General features: G+C 41.8%; 1 protein-coding gene across 1 annotated transcript in view; it reads right to left on the reverse strand.

Annotated features, from left to right (window-relative positions):
* SMARCA1 (SNF2 related chromatin remodeling ATPase 1) overlaps nt 1–17,305 on the reverse strand; it is a 48,537-nt gene that overhangs the window by 16,163 nt on the left and 15,069 nt on the right. The window contains exons 9-19 of the mRNA XM_082208520.1: nt 17,236–17,304; nt 16,560–16,669; nt 15,269–15,495; nt 14,327–14,448; nt 13,656–13,808; nt 11,114–11,246; nt 8,354–8,502; nt 8,021–8,140; nt 6,063–6,173; nt 5,806–5,919; nt 1,314–1,436 (exon numbers count right to left, since the gene is read on the reverse strand). Of these exons, the coding sequence (XP_082064646.1) occupies nt 1,314–1,436; nt 5,806–5,919; nt 6,063–6,173; nt 8,021–8,140; nt 8,354–8,502; nt 11,114–11,246; nt 13,656–13,808; nt 14,327–14,448; nt 15,269–15,495; nt 16,560–16,669; nt 17,236–17,304 (1,431 nt within the window). The remainder of the gene's footprint in view (nt 1–1,313; nt 1,437–5,805; nt 5,920–6,062; nt 6,174–8,020; nt 8,141–8,353; nt 8,503–11,113; nt 11,247–13,655; nt 13,809–14,326; nt 14,449–15,268; nt 15,496–16,559; nt 16,670–17,235; nt 17,305) is intronic.

Below are 17,305 nucleotides of genomic sequence, written 5' to 3' on the forward strand. Positions count from 1 at the left end.
GCCCTGGGAGAGCCGCGCGGCTCTCCCAGGGCTAGCGGACCGCTGCACTAATCCCGAAGCTTGGGGCATGCGGAGTTCAGCGCGCCCCAAGCTTCTGGGTGCCGGCAAGCAGTCCGCTAGCCGTGAGAGAGCCGCGCGGCTCTCCCAGGGCTAGCGGACCGCTGCGCTAATCCCGAAGCTTGGGGCGTGCGGAGCTCAGCACGCCCCAAGCTTCTGGGTGCCGGCAAGCAGTCCGCTAGCCGTGGGAGAGCCGCGCGGCTCTCCCAGGGCTAGCGGACCGCTGCGCTAATCCCGAAGCTTGGGGCGCGCGGAGCTCAGCGCGCCCCAAGCTTCTGGGTGCTGGCAAGCAGTCCGCTAGCCCTGGGAGAGCCGCGCGGCTCTCCCAGGGCTAGCGGACCGCTGCACTAATCCCGAAGCTTGGGGCGTGCGGAGCTCAGCGCGCCCCAAGCTTCTGGGTGCCGACAAGCAGTCCGCTAGCCCTGGGAGAGCTGGGTCTCCCACAGCTAGCGGATAGCTTCCTGAAGCCTGGAGAGCGAGAGGGGTCGGTGCGTACCGACCCCTCTCGCTCTCCAGGCTTCAGCAAAAGCCTGCATTCGCCCCATAAGACGCACACACATTTCCCCTTCATTTTTGGAGGGGAAAAAGTGCGTCTTATAGGGCGAAAAATACGGTAAGTGTCAACAAGACAAGTTAAATGCATAAAGTAAATCTAAGTTTTGAAAGCTGAAGTGGACAGCTAAAGAATGCTTCATTTGAGAGTGCCAGAACCTATCCACTGCAGTGTACACAACTATGCTATTCGAAGGAAGATTAATAATGTAATCATTGCAAGAAGAAAACCATTCACTCTGAGAGAAACAATGTGATCTTTCCAAAGGAACTGTCAAAGGACTTGAGATTCAACTTGACTATTGTTGAGTTCTGCTGCTCTCTTCTCTGAACTCTCATCCACCTGCACCTTTTTGTGGAGCGAAATCACCTGACACACCAGCGACAGCTTAGCAGCTGCCATTTTGAAAATAGAAGAGCCTAACCAACTTTCTCAGTTTCTACACACACACTCACAATCCAAAACAGAGGCACTGTAACTAAATCCCTTCAAATTAATGTAACTATGAGATAATTTGTAAGATCAGATGGTGGTATCTGCAGTTTTCCATAGGAAAACTAGTTATCACTGCCTGCGTTTACTGCACATGGCTGTTATCAACCTTTTATCATCACAATCTAGCTTGTCACACAAGCTTATAAATGTTCTTCTTTGTTTATAAGTTCTTCTTTTGTTAAAGAAAATAAATTTAAAAGTCATTTACCTGGGTAAGAAGTCTTTCTTTCTCTTCAGTCTCTTCTGAAGTAAGAGGAGCTGACTCATCAATCTTCCGCTGTTCCTCTTTCTGTACCTGAGCTGCATTTGGGAGGTCAGGGTTTCTGGGGACCTAAAATCAGTGGTGGAGTGAATGTATAGTAAAAGAGCAATGCTATTAAAGGTTCTGTATATAGTCCTATCCATCTCCCTTTACTGCCTTTTTGAGAAACACTATTCGGGTGGGATTGATGCGCTTCTCATCTACTGAGTATTTGTTAGAGAAGGAAATATTTCCCTAGCATGTGGCCGCTGGTGGAGAAACATCTTTTACTTGTGTTTACAGTCCTCAGAAAGTTCTTCAGGCAAGGTGAATGTAGCATATCATAACTCATCCATCTATATTTGTCCTTTTATAGCTTGCAGGCTCTTGTCCATGGAAATGTAATGATAACTGCAACTAGCAAGCAACCACTGCACCTCAAGAGGGTTTTCTTTAAGCCTTTCAGTATTCCCAGATACCACAAACAAGAAAAAGAAGGGGAGGAGGAAATGTATGTGTGTTACTCCAGCGATAAAACAGTGAAGAAGACATTAATTCCTACAGTTAGGGTAAAATGGAATGAACACGAGTTGCAATTATCGAAAGAATGTTTAAATGTGTTTTTAGTGCTCTTTATTTCTTTTAATATTTCTAACTTTTCCCCAACTACAGTGATTACTAGAACCCCAAGGCCTTTTTGGCAAGCACCAACCTTTTCCAAACCTGGCATCATTTACAATCACTATCACTGAAATTGATCTCATGCAACTGGACCTGGCAGTGCTCTGGACACCTCAGCTGAAACTGTATCAACAGTGGTATCAAGTTCAGAGTGAAAGTGAACAACTTTACCATCGGAGTGCTTAGAAAATTTGTCAGAGCAAGACTCTGATGCTCCATTGCCCATAACCTTTGGGGCATATCTCAACAGTTCATTAACCACTTGGAAAAGCTCTCCTGGGCAGCTAGCTGAGCATGTGAAAAATAAGAAAAAGGTGGAAAAATAAGCCTACTTTGTGCCTACCATGTGGCAGTGATGGCAGCAATCATGTGCTCAGTGGTATTCTCTGTGAGATTTCTGGCACTCGCACCCCAGCTGTCACCTGTTCTGCTTCCTTGCCTGTAACTCTCTTGAAAACAGGGGCAGGGGGAGTAGTACAGGTTCCTTGTCACCAAAAAAGGGCCCTATAGGATTGATTGTGTCCTCCTCACCACTCTAAACTGAAAAAGAGCCTTGACAAGAGCACCAGCCATGTCAACTGGAAAATACCCCAGAGCATTCAGTAATCTTTTGGATTCTTTAAGTCTCTATGGGCAAACCATCTCAGTAAGTCCCCCCACCTTGTGGGAATGGCCTGACATGGGCAGGGGGTGGGGGAGAAAGAACTGCCACTGTCAAGCCAGGCATTGCCAGGAAATAACTCATGCGTGGCAATGGAAACACTAAAACACTCCCTACACACTATAGCAGAAAGCATATCAAGGACCTCTCTTGCCACATGCATTTGAGCTGTGATGTACTGAGACAAGCTCATGATTGTGATGGTGACCATGAAGTCCCAGGCAGGTGCTTTTAAGGCAGATCCAGTGTGATGCTGGAAGTCTCCCAGTATCTGCTCTATCTGGGGTAGGCCATCTTGGCTATGGAGACTGTTGGGCAGTGGGATGGATAGTACACCAGCAAAATCCGTGCTTTGTTCTTTGAAGTGACACTAGGCACAGATCCTCAAAGCCAGCCCCTATACATAATCAGTTTTTTGGTTTAGGTTGATTCTTAAGGAAGAGGCATAATGATCCATTTGTCTTGATGCTGCATAAAGAACCCAGGAAAGCAAAATAGGGTTAGATCAAGATATCATGTCTTCCCCACCCAAGTCTGAGTAATACACGAGAGGTTGGGGCCTTCCTCTCCAATAAGACTGTGGATGATAAATATCTTATAGTGGATGACCTGATGACCAACTTGGTAACTTTCCTGGTAAGGGTTGTGGGAAAAGCCAACCTATAAATCAATCTCTGCCTCTGTGAGAGAGATATCTTTGAAATTAATACACAGCTGATATTTGACGCCCAAACACTTGGCCCATATTACACACTATTGGAACTGTTTGACAGGTCAAATAGGATCTTAAAGAACAAGTAAATTATTGTCTCTGTCATAAACTAGAGGTGATGAGAGGCAACAGAAAAGAGATCAATTTGAGGCTATTTAGTTTCCCTTCCTTGGATACAAAAATGCACAGAAGCACAGCAAGATGGCCCCAGCAAAATATTGGTGTGGATATCCTGAAGTCTATGTGGAGAAATTCAATCTTTAATTTTTCCATATTTGCTAGTCAGAAACTTTGTATTTTCTTTAAAAAAAATAACTGAAGGGCAACGGAACACATTCAACATCAAATATTCACATACTGTTTTTGACAGCTTATTAAGCTTATATTAACTGTACTGTCATATTTCATATTGCACCTTGAATTGCAGTGTGGGGTCTTGGTCCTGTTTATCTCTGTAAATGAAGTGGGTGGGGCTTTTTTGGTAGTTTTATTTATTTGTAGATATCCAATGACTGTAATTTTTGTAATACATTAAAACTCAGTAAGAACTGTATTAAAAAAACAAAACCTTGGTAACTCTCCATCCATAGCCTGTCAGACCCATAAGGAAGACACTTCCACACCCGCACACCACCACTCTGACACCTCTTCCTGGAGGCAGGTGACGCTATTTGGACCCGGGGGTGGGACTGATGTTCTGGGCTACTGAGCTAGCCCACTACTCTGCCCACATGTGTTCTGTCTTTTGAACACCATATGGTCACCAGAACAATATGAGGAATCAGAAATTGTCCAGAGCGCATGACCTCTCCCCCAACTGGATGGGGCAAATAGTTTTATTTGTGTCACTAAGATCCCAGGTACACTATGGAAAAGAATGTTATTTTTGGGATTGTGAAATGGAATTCAAGTCTTAGGACATAGATCTTATACATAGGTAAATGTAGCTAATATATTCTTCAGAAGGAAATATCACTGATTTTGTTCTGTTTTCTTGTTTTATTCACAGCAATCCTTTGAAATTATATCTATTGTAGTGAGGAAAATGTGCCCATTTCTACCAGACACTTCTGAATTCATTTTAAAACAATACTTAACTTAACATAACTGCTATTGAAAGTAACACATTTCCTATCCATCATATCTAAGAAGCCTGAGAGATATCTTCATGCCAGTTATTTCAGGACAAGAAACTGGAGCTTACCTTATCCCTGACATTGGTTTACAAAATGATATTTCACTGATTTCAGCACATATATAATCTTGGCTTCATATAGAGCATGTTACGAGGCAAATTGTTACCATTGTAAAACCATTTTTAGAAAGCATGGAAGTAATTTTGCCTGTGACTATATAAATTAGCTACTGAATATTTCCATTTAAGCATGTCAGTCAGAAAAGCAAAGTTTAGAAACATAGAATTAAATAGCTCTGATTTTATCCTTTGAAGATGAAAGACCATACCAACATATTGTTCTTTTCCAAGCACAATATTACTATTCATACAATCTATCTACAGTGGTACCTCGGGTTAAGTACTTAATTCGTTCCAGAGGTCTGTTCTTAACCTGAAATGGTTCTTAACCTGAGGCACACTTTCGCTAATGGGGCCTCTCAATGCCGCCGTGCTGCTGGCACGCAATTTCCGTTCTTATCCTGGGGCAAAGTTCTTAACCTAGAGCAACCACTTCCTGGTTAGCGGAGTTTGTAACCCAAAGCATCTGTAACCTGAAGCGTCTGTAACCTGATGTACCACTGTAATCTATGGTTGAATTTCTTTTGACAATGTGCCAAAAATGCAAATATTTAAAAGGACGAATTTGGAAGGCTTATTTGGAAACAATGCATAGAAGTTGTAGGGGCAGAGCTGTCAAGCAGAACCAAAGGTGTCAGACAGTAGAACCACTAATGTGGAGGCCCAACCTGACAAAATAGCACTCTGAGCTCAACAGCAGTAATCCTAGAAGGGTGTAGTGGTAGTAGCTAGAGGACATCACTGTCACCACAAAATATTCACACAGCCTTAATGGCAGCACTCTTGCTGAGGCACGTTCAAGGCACCAGAATGTCTGCTGTCCCTATTCCTTTGTGGGTTAGGATCAAGCTTTCTATGATTCTAATGTCTTCCCCCAATGTTTTTGTTTAATTTTAAAGTCAAGCAGCTGCAGGAAGCCACAACTGGGATCAGAAGCTTACACAGAGAGGAGACTGCTCCTCCTTTTCCTTGTTAAAATCACTTTTGATTGTGTTTGCTCTCACTCCACTTCACCCTTGAGCAAACAACGTAATTTATAATGTCCCCCATTTACATAAGAGCAGGTCATCTAATCATTTTCAAAATGTGGATACATGGAAATCCACATTCCTGCCTCATATTAGGGAAGGGAAGGAAATGAGATCCTTACCTTGTAGCCTATGGTCTTGCGATAATAAAGAATCTCTTTTTCAAGGAGTTCAAACAACCGTGGGGGGAAGAACTGGAAATCTTGAATATTTGGCTGTTTCGGAGGTCGTGGAGCCTTTGAAATTAAACATATATACCATTAATGCTACATGTTTGTCTTTGGACATGTTGCAACATGTTTTTATATAAAAAAGGTTATTAAAGGCTGAGGTTGGGAGGTGGGTGTAACTAGTATGAACTACCAAACTGTCCTCTCACCTTTGGGATTTTTGGTTCACTAACTCGAAGAGCTTCTCTGAAATAAGCATCCACAGCATAGTTGGCTTTGCGTTCTCGTTTTGGAGGCTCTATCCATTCCATCATGCTCAGCTAGAAAACAAATAAGATCAAAACTTTTTTAAAATACCAAAAGATAATTCTAAGTAGTACATATTTAATTGCTCAATTGGTATTGTTGACAGAGGTACTTGTTTTAAGACAAGACTAGAATGCAGAAGACTGGAATAAAGACTAGTGCATGTTTCAATAGATATTAAACTACCTGCATTGCTATGAATGGATAAAATAGCAAATCGCTTAGTTCAAGAGGGGTTACTTTAGAATAGCATTTCTTTCAGGTTTTGTTTTTAAATTTTTCAACTCCTCTTAGAAACCTGATAGTTTTTGAATAAGCAGAAGAAATAAGTTTTGTATGTTTTCATGTTCCTCTTGTAAGCAGACAGTAGAATGGCTAACATTCGAACGTGAATTATATTATTATGTCATCAGCACAAATACCAAACTTCATTGCCACATCCTAATCTGCACTATTAGTGATTTTTTTTAAAAAAAAAAAAAACAACCCTCTCACAAACAAGGAGAGAAACCAACAAAACATTCCAAACACATTAACTTGAAACCAGGCTCATAATCATTGCCTCGTTAAATGAAGAGGGTAGGCCTTATGTTGCCCAGTTGCATGAACTATAACAGAACTAAAGAAGAGAGTTCACTTTTCAGCAAGTTTTTTTAACTTCACTTAAGAAAACTAGCAGTTCTTTGCTTTAACGGAATCTTCCAATCCAAGGTCTGCATTTATTTGTAGGCTCTTAAAAGAATGTTAGACATCTACCATGAAATAAATTGCTGCTCTTATAGCTTTATTGTCCCATTTCGTAGTGATAGATTGCTTTCATTCATTCCTTTTCTTCAGTTATTATTCCCTCACATTATGGACAGAATCCCATTCTAGTATCTTTCTGAACAGAGGCCTCTCAATCTGCCTACATATCCTTTTAACTTCTGTCTTACAGTATTTTTTCCTCTGCATATGCAACAGTTCTACAGTGTTCATGCTGAATACATTTTACATTATTATGGACTCCCTCAAAAACAGGTAAGTGAACTGAGTTAGTTTTCTAATGTGAAACATACAATTATGTCTTGTTACAGCAAGCTTCATTTGTTTTCTCTGAATGTTCAAATTCCAGGCATCAAAAGAAAGATGTGTTCTCAGGACTCTTTCTTTTTGATAGATATACTCTAAGCCTGGTTAATGCCCCTACAAAGTGCTATAGGTAAAGTGAATCAAAGGGGGGGGGAGTACATTGAAATCCTACATCTTCCCTACATAACCTGCTCTGAATATTAGGAGTGTTTGTTGTTAACCTCTTTGAAGTGGAACTTTATTCACTTACTGCATTTTTCGCCCTATAGGACGCACTTTTCCCCCTCCAAAAATGAAGGGGAAATGTGTGTGCGTCCTATGGGGCGAATGTAGGCTTTCGCTGAAGCCTGGAGAGCGAGAGGGGACGGTGCGCACCGACCCCTCTCACTCTCCAGGCTTCAGGAAGCTATCCGCAAGCCGTGGGAGCCTGGCGGGAAGTCGCGCCGGGCTCCCACGGCTTGCGGAGAGCTGCCTGCATCCCGAAGCCTGGGGCGTGCAGCGGAGCGCACCCCGGGCTTCAGGCAGCTCTCCGCAAGTCGTGGGAGCCCGGCACGACGTCGCGCCGGGCTCCCTAGGCTTGCACATAGCAGCCTGTTCTGGGGGCTGGGGTCGGGGGAAGCTCAGGCTTCCCCCGCCCCAGCCCCACACCTGAGGGGGAAATAGTTTTTTTTTAAATTTCCCCCCAAAAAAACTAGGTGCACCCTATGGGCCGGTGCGCCCTATGGGGCAAAAAATATGGTAACAGTACAATGCAAACACATTTATACTTATCAGTACAGCAGAAAGGTACCTTTTGTTTTCCTCTATAATCTTCACCTTCAAAATTGTACAAACTCATTTCTGTGTCCATAGTGAAATTTCGGAGAGAGCTCTCACCCATTTTTTGCAAACGCTCATTCATTTCAGCTGTCTAAAGCAGGCCACCAAAAATAAAATGAAGTTAATCTTTAGAAAACCCATTTTTCATCAATAAAACATAAAAACTGATTTGATAAGATACTTGAATAGCTAAATCAGACTGACTTGATTCTTTTTTCTTAATTCAAAGCAGATGATTATAGAGACAGAAGATGAGCAACAATGAAAGTAATGGTAACATACAGAACCATCCAAATCCTCTCACCTTTTTTTCACCTCTTTCTAAAATAGTGGTAATATCTTCATCAGTCAGTTCACTGTCCTTGGAAGCAAATACATGTGTTGCTCCATGTCGGATCATCTGTAGCATTTCATCTTTTGCAAGTTTATTAGACTGCTGATCAATAAGTCTCCCTGACACAGGAAACAAAGTCACAGTTTTAATGCAAAACTTCTCAGCTTTTTCATACCAGAGTTATAAAGGGACTCCAGTTAGAACCTGTAGTAAGGCAGAGGGGTAAGAATGAATCCTAATACATGATTTACAACCCAAAAATGCATAAGTTTTAAAAATATTTTCTATAGGTGTAGGTAATGAGCTAAAGTAAGCATCACATTAAACTAATGCCATTTTATAGATTCATCAAACTAACTCTTGAACATTTTTTCTTACTGCAGAGATGGAGAACTTTTTGGCTCCATGGGTCAGAAACTTATAAGGATTAGCCTAACAGGCCAAATTTGACCAGTGGGTGAGGATGCTCACCTGACAAAATCTCTTGTGCGGCTTTGCAACATTCCTCCTACAATTTGAGGTTTAAAAGGGAAACGTGGGGAGATTTACAAAGGCTTTAAAACAACCCCTACACTCCCATTTCAGCCTCTTGAAACAGAAGTGTCCTGTTTGAGGCACTTCTTCTTTAAGCAAGTGAATGGGCAGCGGCAGCAGGACAGGTGCTCGCCTACCTCACTGCTGTCACTGCCCATCCACTGACTTTTGAAGCACAAGCTGCTTCAAACAGGGCTTTTGCAATGTACTTTAATCCTTGTTCATCAGATGATAGGAATAGGCATGCAGCCAATGCAGGATTAAATCCTTTCCTCCCACCCCAGTTACACCAGCTGATGGTGGTGAAGTCTGGGGAAGATGGCTTCATGAGCCAAACTGGACTCTGTGGCAAGCCAAGACTGGTCCATGGGCCAAAGGTTTGCCACCTCTGCCTTGCTGTCACTGTAAGGAACATAACATATTTGGAAAGCATAGCCTACTTGTTTGGCATTGAGGGGCACATCAGAAATGTAAGATAGAAGGATGCTGAGCATTCAGCGTGCTTCAGCTGTATTACATTAACATAACTTAGATATTTTTATGACCACAGTGGCCATTCAACTAACATTTGTGGACAAAAGCATTTATTTTGCAATATTCTGGTTCATATGTGAAAAATATGAGACAGGCTTTGAAAATCTTTAGGACTTCAAAATCAGAAGAGATGTTGAGCAAAGAAAATAGTCTTCTTTTACAACCATTTTTTGTTTCCAATCCCACCCAATTATTTCACACAGTATTTTTAGAACATCCCCCTGGAATCCTTAAGTGCCTAGAGCATCCAAAAGCTGACATTCTAACAAAGATGTTGCAGACTGCAGAAAAATCCCTTGAGCTTATGTATGGCTTATGAGTTTTATGTTGCCCACCCAGCATTTATATATTTTCTTTTTTAAAAAAACTTGATAACAAATGGGATGCCTGACCTACATAATGTTTCATAGTCACAAAGTTTCAACTACTTCAATAGAGCTTTCACCAGCTGAAAGCTAAGTTTTAATCTGCTTTACAAAATTAATCTTTGCTAACATTAAGTCAATGTTTAGAGTAACACTTTACATATCCTAACCATAAAAGGCCTGTTGGTTTTGAGGGTCTTTTGCGTGAATGAGTAGAGAGTGGTCAATAATTATCTATGCTGAAATATCCTTGCTACAAAAGAGCCTGGTTTTATCTTAAATAATTGCTTTTTGTTTGTATAACAACTCACTCATCTCTCCAAAATAATTGTGTGTGGGATGACAACTGGCACTGTGACTCTTTTTTATGACACGAAACAGAGGTGATCAGATAGCGGCTTGCCCAGCAAAAAAATTTAAAAGCTGGGTTTCCTAGGTGAATTGCAAAACACTCTACTAGAATATCTATCTAACTATCTATTCCTTTTCATGACAAACATTTGCCGCCTCAGGCACATGATGACCGCGGCCGGTGCAGGGAGGGCCTCCAGAATGGAGGTTTGGCTATGGCAATGGGCATGTATCCAGCAACAGGCAGCCTGCATGCTACCTGATAGGAACTCAGTGGGGTTGACCTTGTGCTGCTAAGTCGCCCCCAACATGGATTGGGTGCCATGACACTGCACAGGCCGCCACTGGGAGAGTTGAATTGGCCCATTTCTCTCCCTCTGGACTCCCAGACAGTCACTCCTCTTGGACCCCTCTAACAGGGTTCCCTTGAAACAAAGAACTCACCCAATGCCTTATCCACCAAAGTTGTGACGGATGCTATGAGGTAGGCAAAAACCTGCAAGCTGGCCAATTCGTTTGTAGGAGAAAATTCCTCCCTATCCCCGAATATGGCAACCGCATAAGCCATAGCAAGCTCCGTATGTCAACTTGCCCGTTTTCCCCAATGGACAATCCCTTAACAGTCTGAGCGGGTGGGAAAATCCTGTGTCGATCTACAAAGAGGGTAGCCTGCACCTGGCCGCTCCCTTAAATAAGCCAGGGGCAGGTTGGGCTCAGCCCCCATGCTCTTCCCCTTGATGGGCCTTGCAGGCACTGACCACCCCTACCTGGAGGTCCATTGCAGCTGGAGGGGGGGGGCACCAGGTGACCATCCCCTCCCCCGCCCATGTAGGAAGGTGACAGGCTCCCCGGACCAGCCGCGGCCGTGCCATGCGGCAAATGCCGCCCACCCGGATCCCCAGGTGAGCGACTATTTAGCCACTAACAGTTAAATATTATGCAGTACCTTGCTGAATAACTATTGAGTCTAGTCTCAGTTTTATCTCAGCTCTCTCTACAATTCTCTCTTCAACAGTGTTGTCTGTGATAAGTCGGAATACTCGAACTCGCTTCTTTTGACCAATACGATGTGCTCGATCCTAAATCACAAAAATAGCAGATTTAAATAAAAGCATCCTGGCACATCTGTAATTGAAATTCTGACAAAAGAAAAAAAAAACCACACACTGCCCTGTAATTATTAAGGTTAGCACAAATGAAAATATTTTTCATTGTTGTTTATTTTAATTGTTTACCCTATTTTTAGAAGTCCTTCAAAGCTGGCATGTATTAACATAAGCAGCTTGTTATTCTGTTTTCTCTTTTCTCAATTCATTTTAACGGCAGCAGCTGCACCAAGACTTGAACTGGGGCAAGCCATTTGCAAAATCTACTTATTTTTTTCTTTAACAGAATGAGATACCACCTTTAAACTTTTGCTTTTTCAGCAGGTCTTCAGCTTAGCTGAAGCATGGGAAACAGGTAGCCTTCCAAAAGATATTTACTGGGCTGCAACACCCATAGTCCCACATCCTGGCAGAAGCTGATGGGTGCTGATGGCCAACATGTTCACCATCACTATCTCAGATTGTTAATAGTGTTTTAGTTCTCCCAAATGATTGGCTTCTATGTGCTTCTGTTTTAATATTTAATTATTTATTTGTTATTTTGTTATGATTTTAGAGGAAATACAACAGCCTGAATGCTTAAAAAAAAGCAGAAAAGTGAATATAGATAACCAGATTTTTTTATATAAAAAAAGGATTTCCTAGTCAACAAAGGCCTAGCAACTGCTGCATTATCCACATTCAGAAATATTCTGTTAACTGTTCTCTTTCGGGTCTGTGCAATGTGGCTATGCCCAAATGCATCAGTGTGACAATGTGCTGCACTGCACTGGTACTTCTACGTGTACCTATGTTCTTTCTATTAGCATTTGACAGAGCCCTATATTGAGATGCAGACTAGTAGCATCACTTTATGCATGTGACATTTGACCCCTTCACCCTTAAACTCCTGGATAAACAGTTATCCTGGTGAATAGACAGCTAATCCCTTTTTTCACACTAGTCAACTAGTCTAATTATATATTTTTGTAACTGAAGTCTAGAATCATTAAGGACATGGACTCAGTCTCTTCAAGGCCTCCCTTACCACTGGGCAAAACTATAATCTGCTTCCAGTAAAGGGTCAGCTTTTACCAATCTCACTCCCATAAATATGTGAAGAATCACCCAGTTTTTAGTCACCTTGGAAACATCCAAGCAGGTGACCAAAGATGCTCTTACACTCTCAGAATCTCTTTCCTGCAAGGAATTTTGCACAAGCTCTGAAAACCAAGACTCTACTCCAGCAGGTAAAATGCAGCAAGCTAAGCTAGACTGATTTTGATTTGATTTTAAATGTGTTTCCCTTCCCCTACTTTTTCTTCCTTTCCCCTTTCCATACACTGATAGCTGACTTCAAAGGGATTTCTACTGAATTTCTCACTAAAATTGTCCCTGTGTTCTAGACTACATGGTTATCTAACTACCTTTGTATTCTAAGGAGAGTTCACAAGGCTCTGTAAAGATTTGGTGTCCTCTGGCCTTTGGAAAAGTGAAAGTAAAGTGCCCATTTATTTTTCTCTAGAGATGGACTGAAGCGAGGGTCCTTGTCTGTAGGAGTTAGAAACCTCCAAAGCAGCTGGACAGTTTAGGGTATGTTGGGAGGTTCAACCTGATTAGAAGAAGCCTATCAGGATTCCTTTCTGGTGAATCAATCCTACAGGTGATCCACCAGTAGGAAAAGATCTCCCCAAATCTAACACAAGACACTGGAAATTATTTGGTTGGAGTGGTTAATTGCCACAAAAGTGATGGGGAGTCCTTGATCCTGTTTACAGGCATATTCAAAGTCTCCACTTCCACATCCCTCCCTAACCCAGTGCCTTCCAGTCCACTCATACTAAGACTCCACTTCACCCTTTAACTCTTGCATAGCTCCTTGGGATAAATTCCCCAGCCCACTGCCAAATCTACCACAACTGAATAGACAGCTACTCCCCCTCTTAACAGGGAACAAATTGGACATTTCTTCCCTGGATCCCTGCAGTTGTTATGGGCTCACAGCTGCAGGTCCTATTCATACCTATAGTGTGGTGCTGATGACACCAAGGTCGCAGGTTCGATCTCCTAAGGGACAGCTGCATATTCCTGCATTGCAGGGGGTTGGACTAGATGATCCTCAGGGTCCCTTCCAACTCTATGATTTTATAATTCTAACACCAACCATGATTTGGTATTATGAAAGATAGGCCCAGGTGCTCCCCCTTCCTCTTATATTCACCCACACCTGTTTTTTATTACACATGAAGCAAGCCAAAGCCAGCTTCCTAGGCTCTTGGCTCTCTGAAAGATTGCTCCAAGCCTGCCTCTCAGCTCCACAGGCACAGCCTATCAGTTCCAACTATCCTGTTGTTACTACAGTAGAAGCTCTAGCTTTGCATGAGACATTCCAAGAGTACTCACCATTGCTTGTAGATCGACTTGTGGGTTCCAGTCAGAGTCGTAGAGGATAACAACATCAGCTGTTGCTAAATTAATCCCCAGGCCTCCAGCTCTTGTACTCAGCATAAAAATAAACTTTCTGCTGTTGGGAGCATTAAAGGTGTCTATTGCTTCCTATAAAGGGAAAACAATTTAAAATTGCAGGGATTTCATGAAAACAACTTGTTTACGGGGTATTAAAACTGCATAAGTTGCTTATTTTCCCTGGAAAAGCTGTTGGGCTAAATATGGACAAAGTAAGATCACCGTGAATCAAAATAATTTCCTTCAACTTCACTAGTACCACAAGGCCCCCTGAACCAATGAATCACAGATAACCTTCTAGATGCTTATTCCTCACAGGTACTGTGTAAATGCATCTTTCACTTGACCGTTTAAACACAAATTAGAAGACTGAATGATATGAAAGAAACTCAAAGGACCATTTAATAACACTAGATCAATCCCTGTTTATAAGGCATGCCATAAAAGAAATCCTTATTTAGCAAGATAGCACTCAGGGAAGCTTAAATGCCAACAGAGAAATGACTAGCCACCGTATAAGAGCAACTGGACAGCTACTGTCAAGGCTCCAACATGCCTCCAGGATAGAATGGAATGAAAATCCAATGAGCTACATAAATCCTTCTCACCTCTCTCTCTTCGTGCGGTGTTTGCCCATCTAATCGACAATACTCATAGCCCCGCCACATACAATAATCTTCCAGTATATCCAGCAGACGGGTCATTTGGCTAAAAATGAGAACTCTGGAACCTGAGAGACAAATAAGTTATAAGACTACAATTCATCACACTGCTGAACTTACACTTATATGAAATAAAAGTATGTTCTCTGTCCCATACACTGTCTCTCCATTTTACTCTATCCTTTCTTCTACAGCTTCTGGTACTGCTCCTTCCCCTCTATAACTTTCTCTTAGTTCGTAAGTCCCTTCCCCATAGTAAAAACTGGCTTTCCCCATTCCAATCTGATGTCTTCTGCTTCACTGGTATCTCCTAGTCTCAGGAATTCCACTCCAAAGGTCTACAGCAGTAACAACTGGCCTTCTCAATTTTGGATCCTGATAATTGCAACCCACTACTTTTCGTCCATTTAAAATACCACTTTGTACACATCTATTTGGCTAAGGTGTGGAACCCTGGGTAGGTGCAATATGTGCCTCTGCAGAACACAGACATATTGCACATCACCTTGGGCTGCCCTGCTGAAGGCCAGGTCTTCTACAAGAGGAATGGCAGGGTTTGTTCCCAATACATTACTTTAAGGTCCCCATTTTTAGGCACTGTATTCTTTGCCATATGAATAGATGGATGAATTAAAAGGGATAAATTCATAGACCCACCTGCAGTGGGAACTAAATCTGCACTCTTCCCCAGCTGACCCCAGGTTTTTCCCCATCTAGGCTGCATCCAGAAATGCATCCCATCTGCCCCTTTTCATTCAGTGGGATCCACCAGAGAACCTTAAAATTTATTTCCCTCATAGTTTCACCCGGGGTTCTGTTTTCTTGGTCATGCCACAATGACTAAATATATTTCTAAATGAACAGTGACTCATAACAAGCCCTTCTTACCCTGCTCTTTGAGTTTTGATAGTAATTTATCCAGAGCAACCATTTTGCCACTGTTGGTCACAAGATGAGTATCAGTGGTATAGGGTGGGCCAGGCTCGGCACCATCAAAGAGGTATGGGTGATTACAGCACTTCCGCAGCTGCATCAGGATGTTCAACAGCCGCATCTTATCCATTTTTCCAGCCGAATTTAAGATATCAATATCTTTCATTAGGATCTTGGTGTACCTAAAAGGTTATTGGACAATTTAAAAACAACTCTTTGTCCTCGGACGTATGAAAGCATACAAATATGAAGGCATCTAAATCCCAATGCTTTACACATTTACACAGTGGCAACTGGCATTTATTTAAATGTGGTTTGCGTCTCTAATATTATTTTATTTTTCTGCAAAATGTGATTCTAACAAAGATTCATTAGCACTAGCTGCACACACATCAGATCTGACAGTGGTTGGGGACAGGGAGGCCACTCCAAGCACAGACTAGGAGAAAGATAGGAAACAATGGGACAAGTTTCTGCACTTTCTGAAGCCCCCAGCTGAGTTTATCCTGAAGTGCTACCATGGGCCAAGCATGGGTAGGAAGCCCTGCTACACGACCATAGTGAAACACAAATACCCATGTCCAGCTTAGCTCAAACACAACATCCTGCCCCAAAGCTACTGAATCTGGATATTAAAGTGGTAGCCAAGAGATACGCTGCCTCCTTCATCACACACCCACAAGCTAATTCCTGGCTTACAGGGAGGGACTGCATCTCTGACACCATTCCACTCTTTCTCTGTATACGAATTTCCTTAGCTCCATGTTGGAACTGAGGAAAAATTGTTTTTATACCTAAGGTTCACACCTTGTAGAATGGCCTTGCTTCATCTCATCCTGAAACCAAGTTTCTGTCTTCTGTTTCTCTGAGGTGACAGCTCACAGTACAAAACACAGACAGAATATAGGGAATTGATTTTATTTTTCATCTACATAGATACCTGTATGGATTATAATACTTAGCATTTATATAGTACATTTCAAGTGTACAAAGTGCTTCACATACATTGTCTCAGTAATATTTACTATAGTACTGTAAGGTAGGTCAGTACTATTATTTCTCTATTACAGACTAAAGTGTGGGGTTGGGACTGAGATGTGGTAGCTTGCCCAAGGCAATTTGATGAATGTGTAGCTTAAATCATATGTAGGTTTGAAGCGGGTCTTTACTGTTAATATGTTATTGTTACTATGTTAGGCCAGTATAATAGACTGGTTTTAAATTAAATTTTAAAAAAGAATCTTACCATTCCCTCTGCATTTTGCTGAGTCCTAGATAAATTTTTACTTCTTTTTTAGGAGGCAGGCTCTTCTCCACCTCAGCTTTTATACGCCGTAACAAAAATGGCTTCAAAACCTAAAAATCAACACATTTTACACATTGCTACAAGTCAGCATTTCAAGCATTTGTTTTGCCAGTGTCCTAGACTTCTTATACTGCTCTTATGATGCCTTTTCCTAATCCTATTTTTTTGAGGCTACTTGAGGTGGGAGAGCATGCAGAATACATGACCATTTCTCATGGTGTTTCTAGGACAAACAGGAGCAACTAGGACCCCCTTACACAGAATGTATATCTCCTAAAGACCTTGGTATCACAAATTGTGAAAGGAAAGTTTCAAGATGCGCCTCATTCTAAATACATTTACTGAGTGTATAGTATAAATAACTGGATGCTTTGCTTCTGTTGGGAAAAGACACAAAGGCACACATAAATAGTTATATTAATAAGTAGTAAACAAATGACTGCCTCACCAGAATTCCACAAATTCTGTCTTATATCACATCACAATCTACACAACACATAGCCTTCATTTCTCAGAAATGTACATTAAGATGTTACACTAAGAATCATATACTATTCGTACAATACAATGGAAGAGAAATTTAATTTATTTCAGAAAGCAGAATTGCCATACTTACCGCGTGAAGTCTCTCTACAAGTTTTTGATCACCAAGGCAATTTTTAGTGTCAAACCATGAATCAAAGTCC

The sequence above is a fragment of the Podarcis vaucheri genome (assembly GCF_965113315.1).
Source record: "Podarcis vaucheri genome assembly, chromosome: Z".
Classification (NCBI taxonomy): domain Eukaryota; kingdom Metazoa; phylum Chordata; class Lepidosauria; order Squamata; family Lacertidae; genus Podarcis; species Podarcis vaucheri.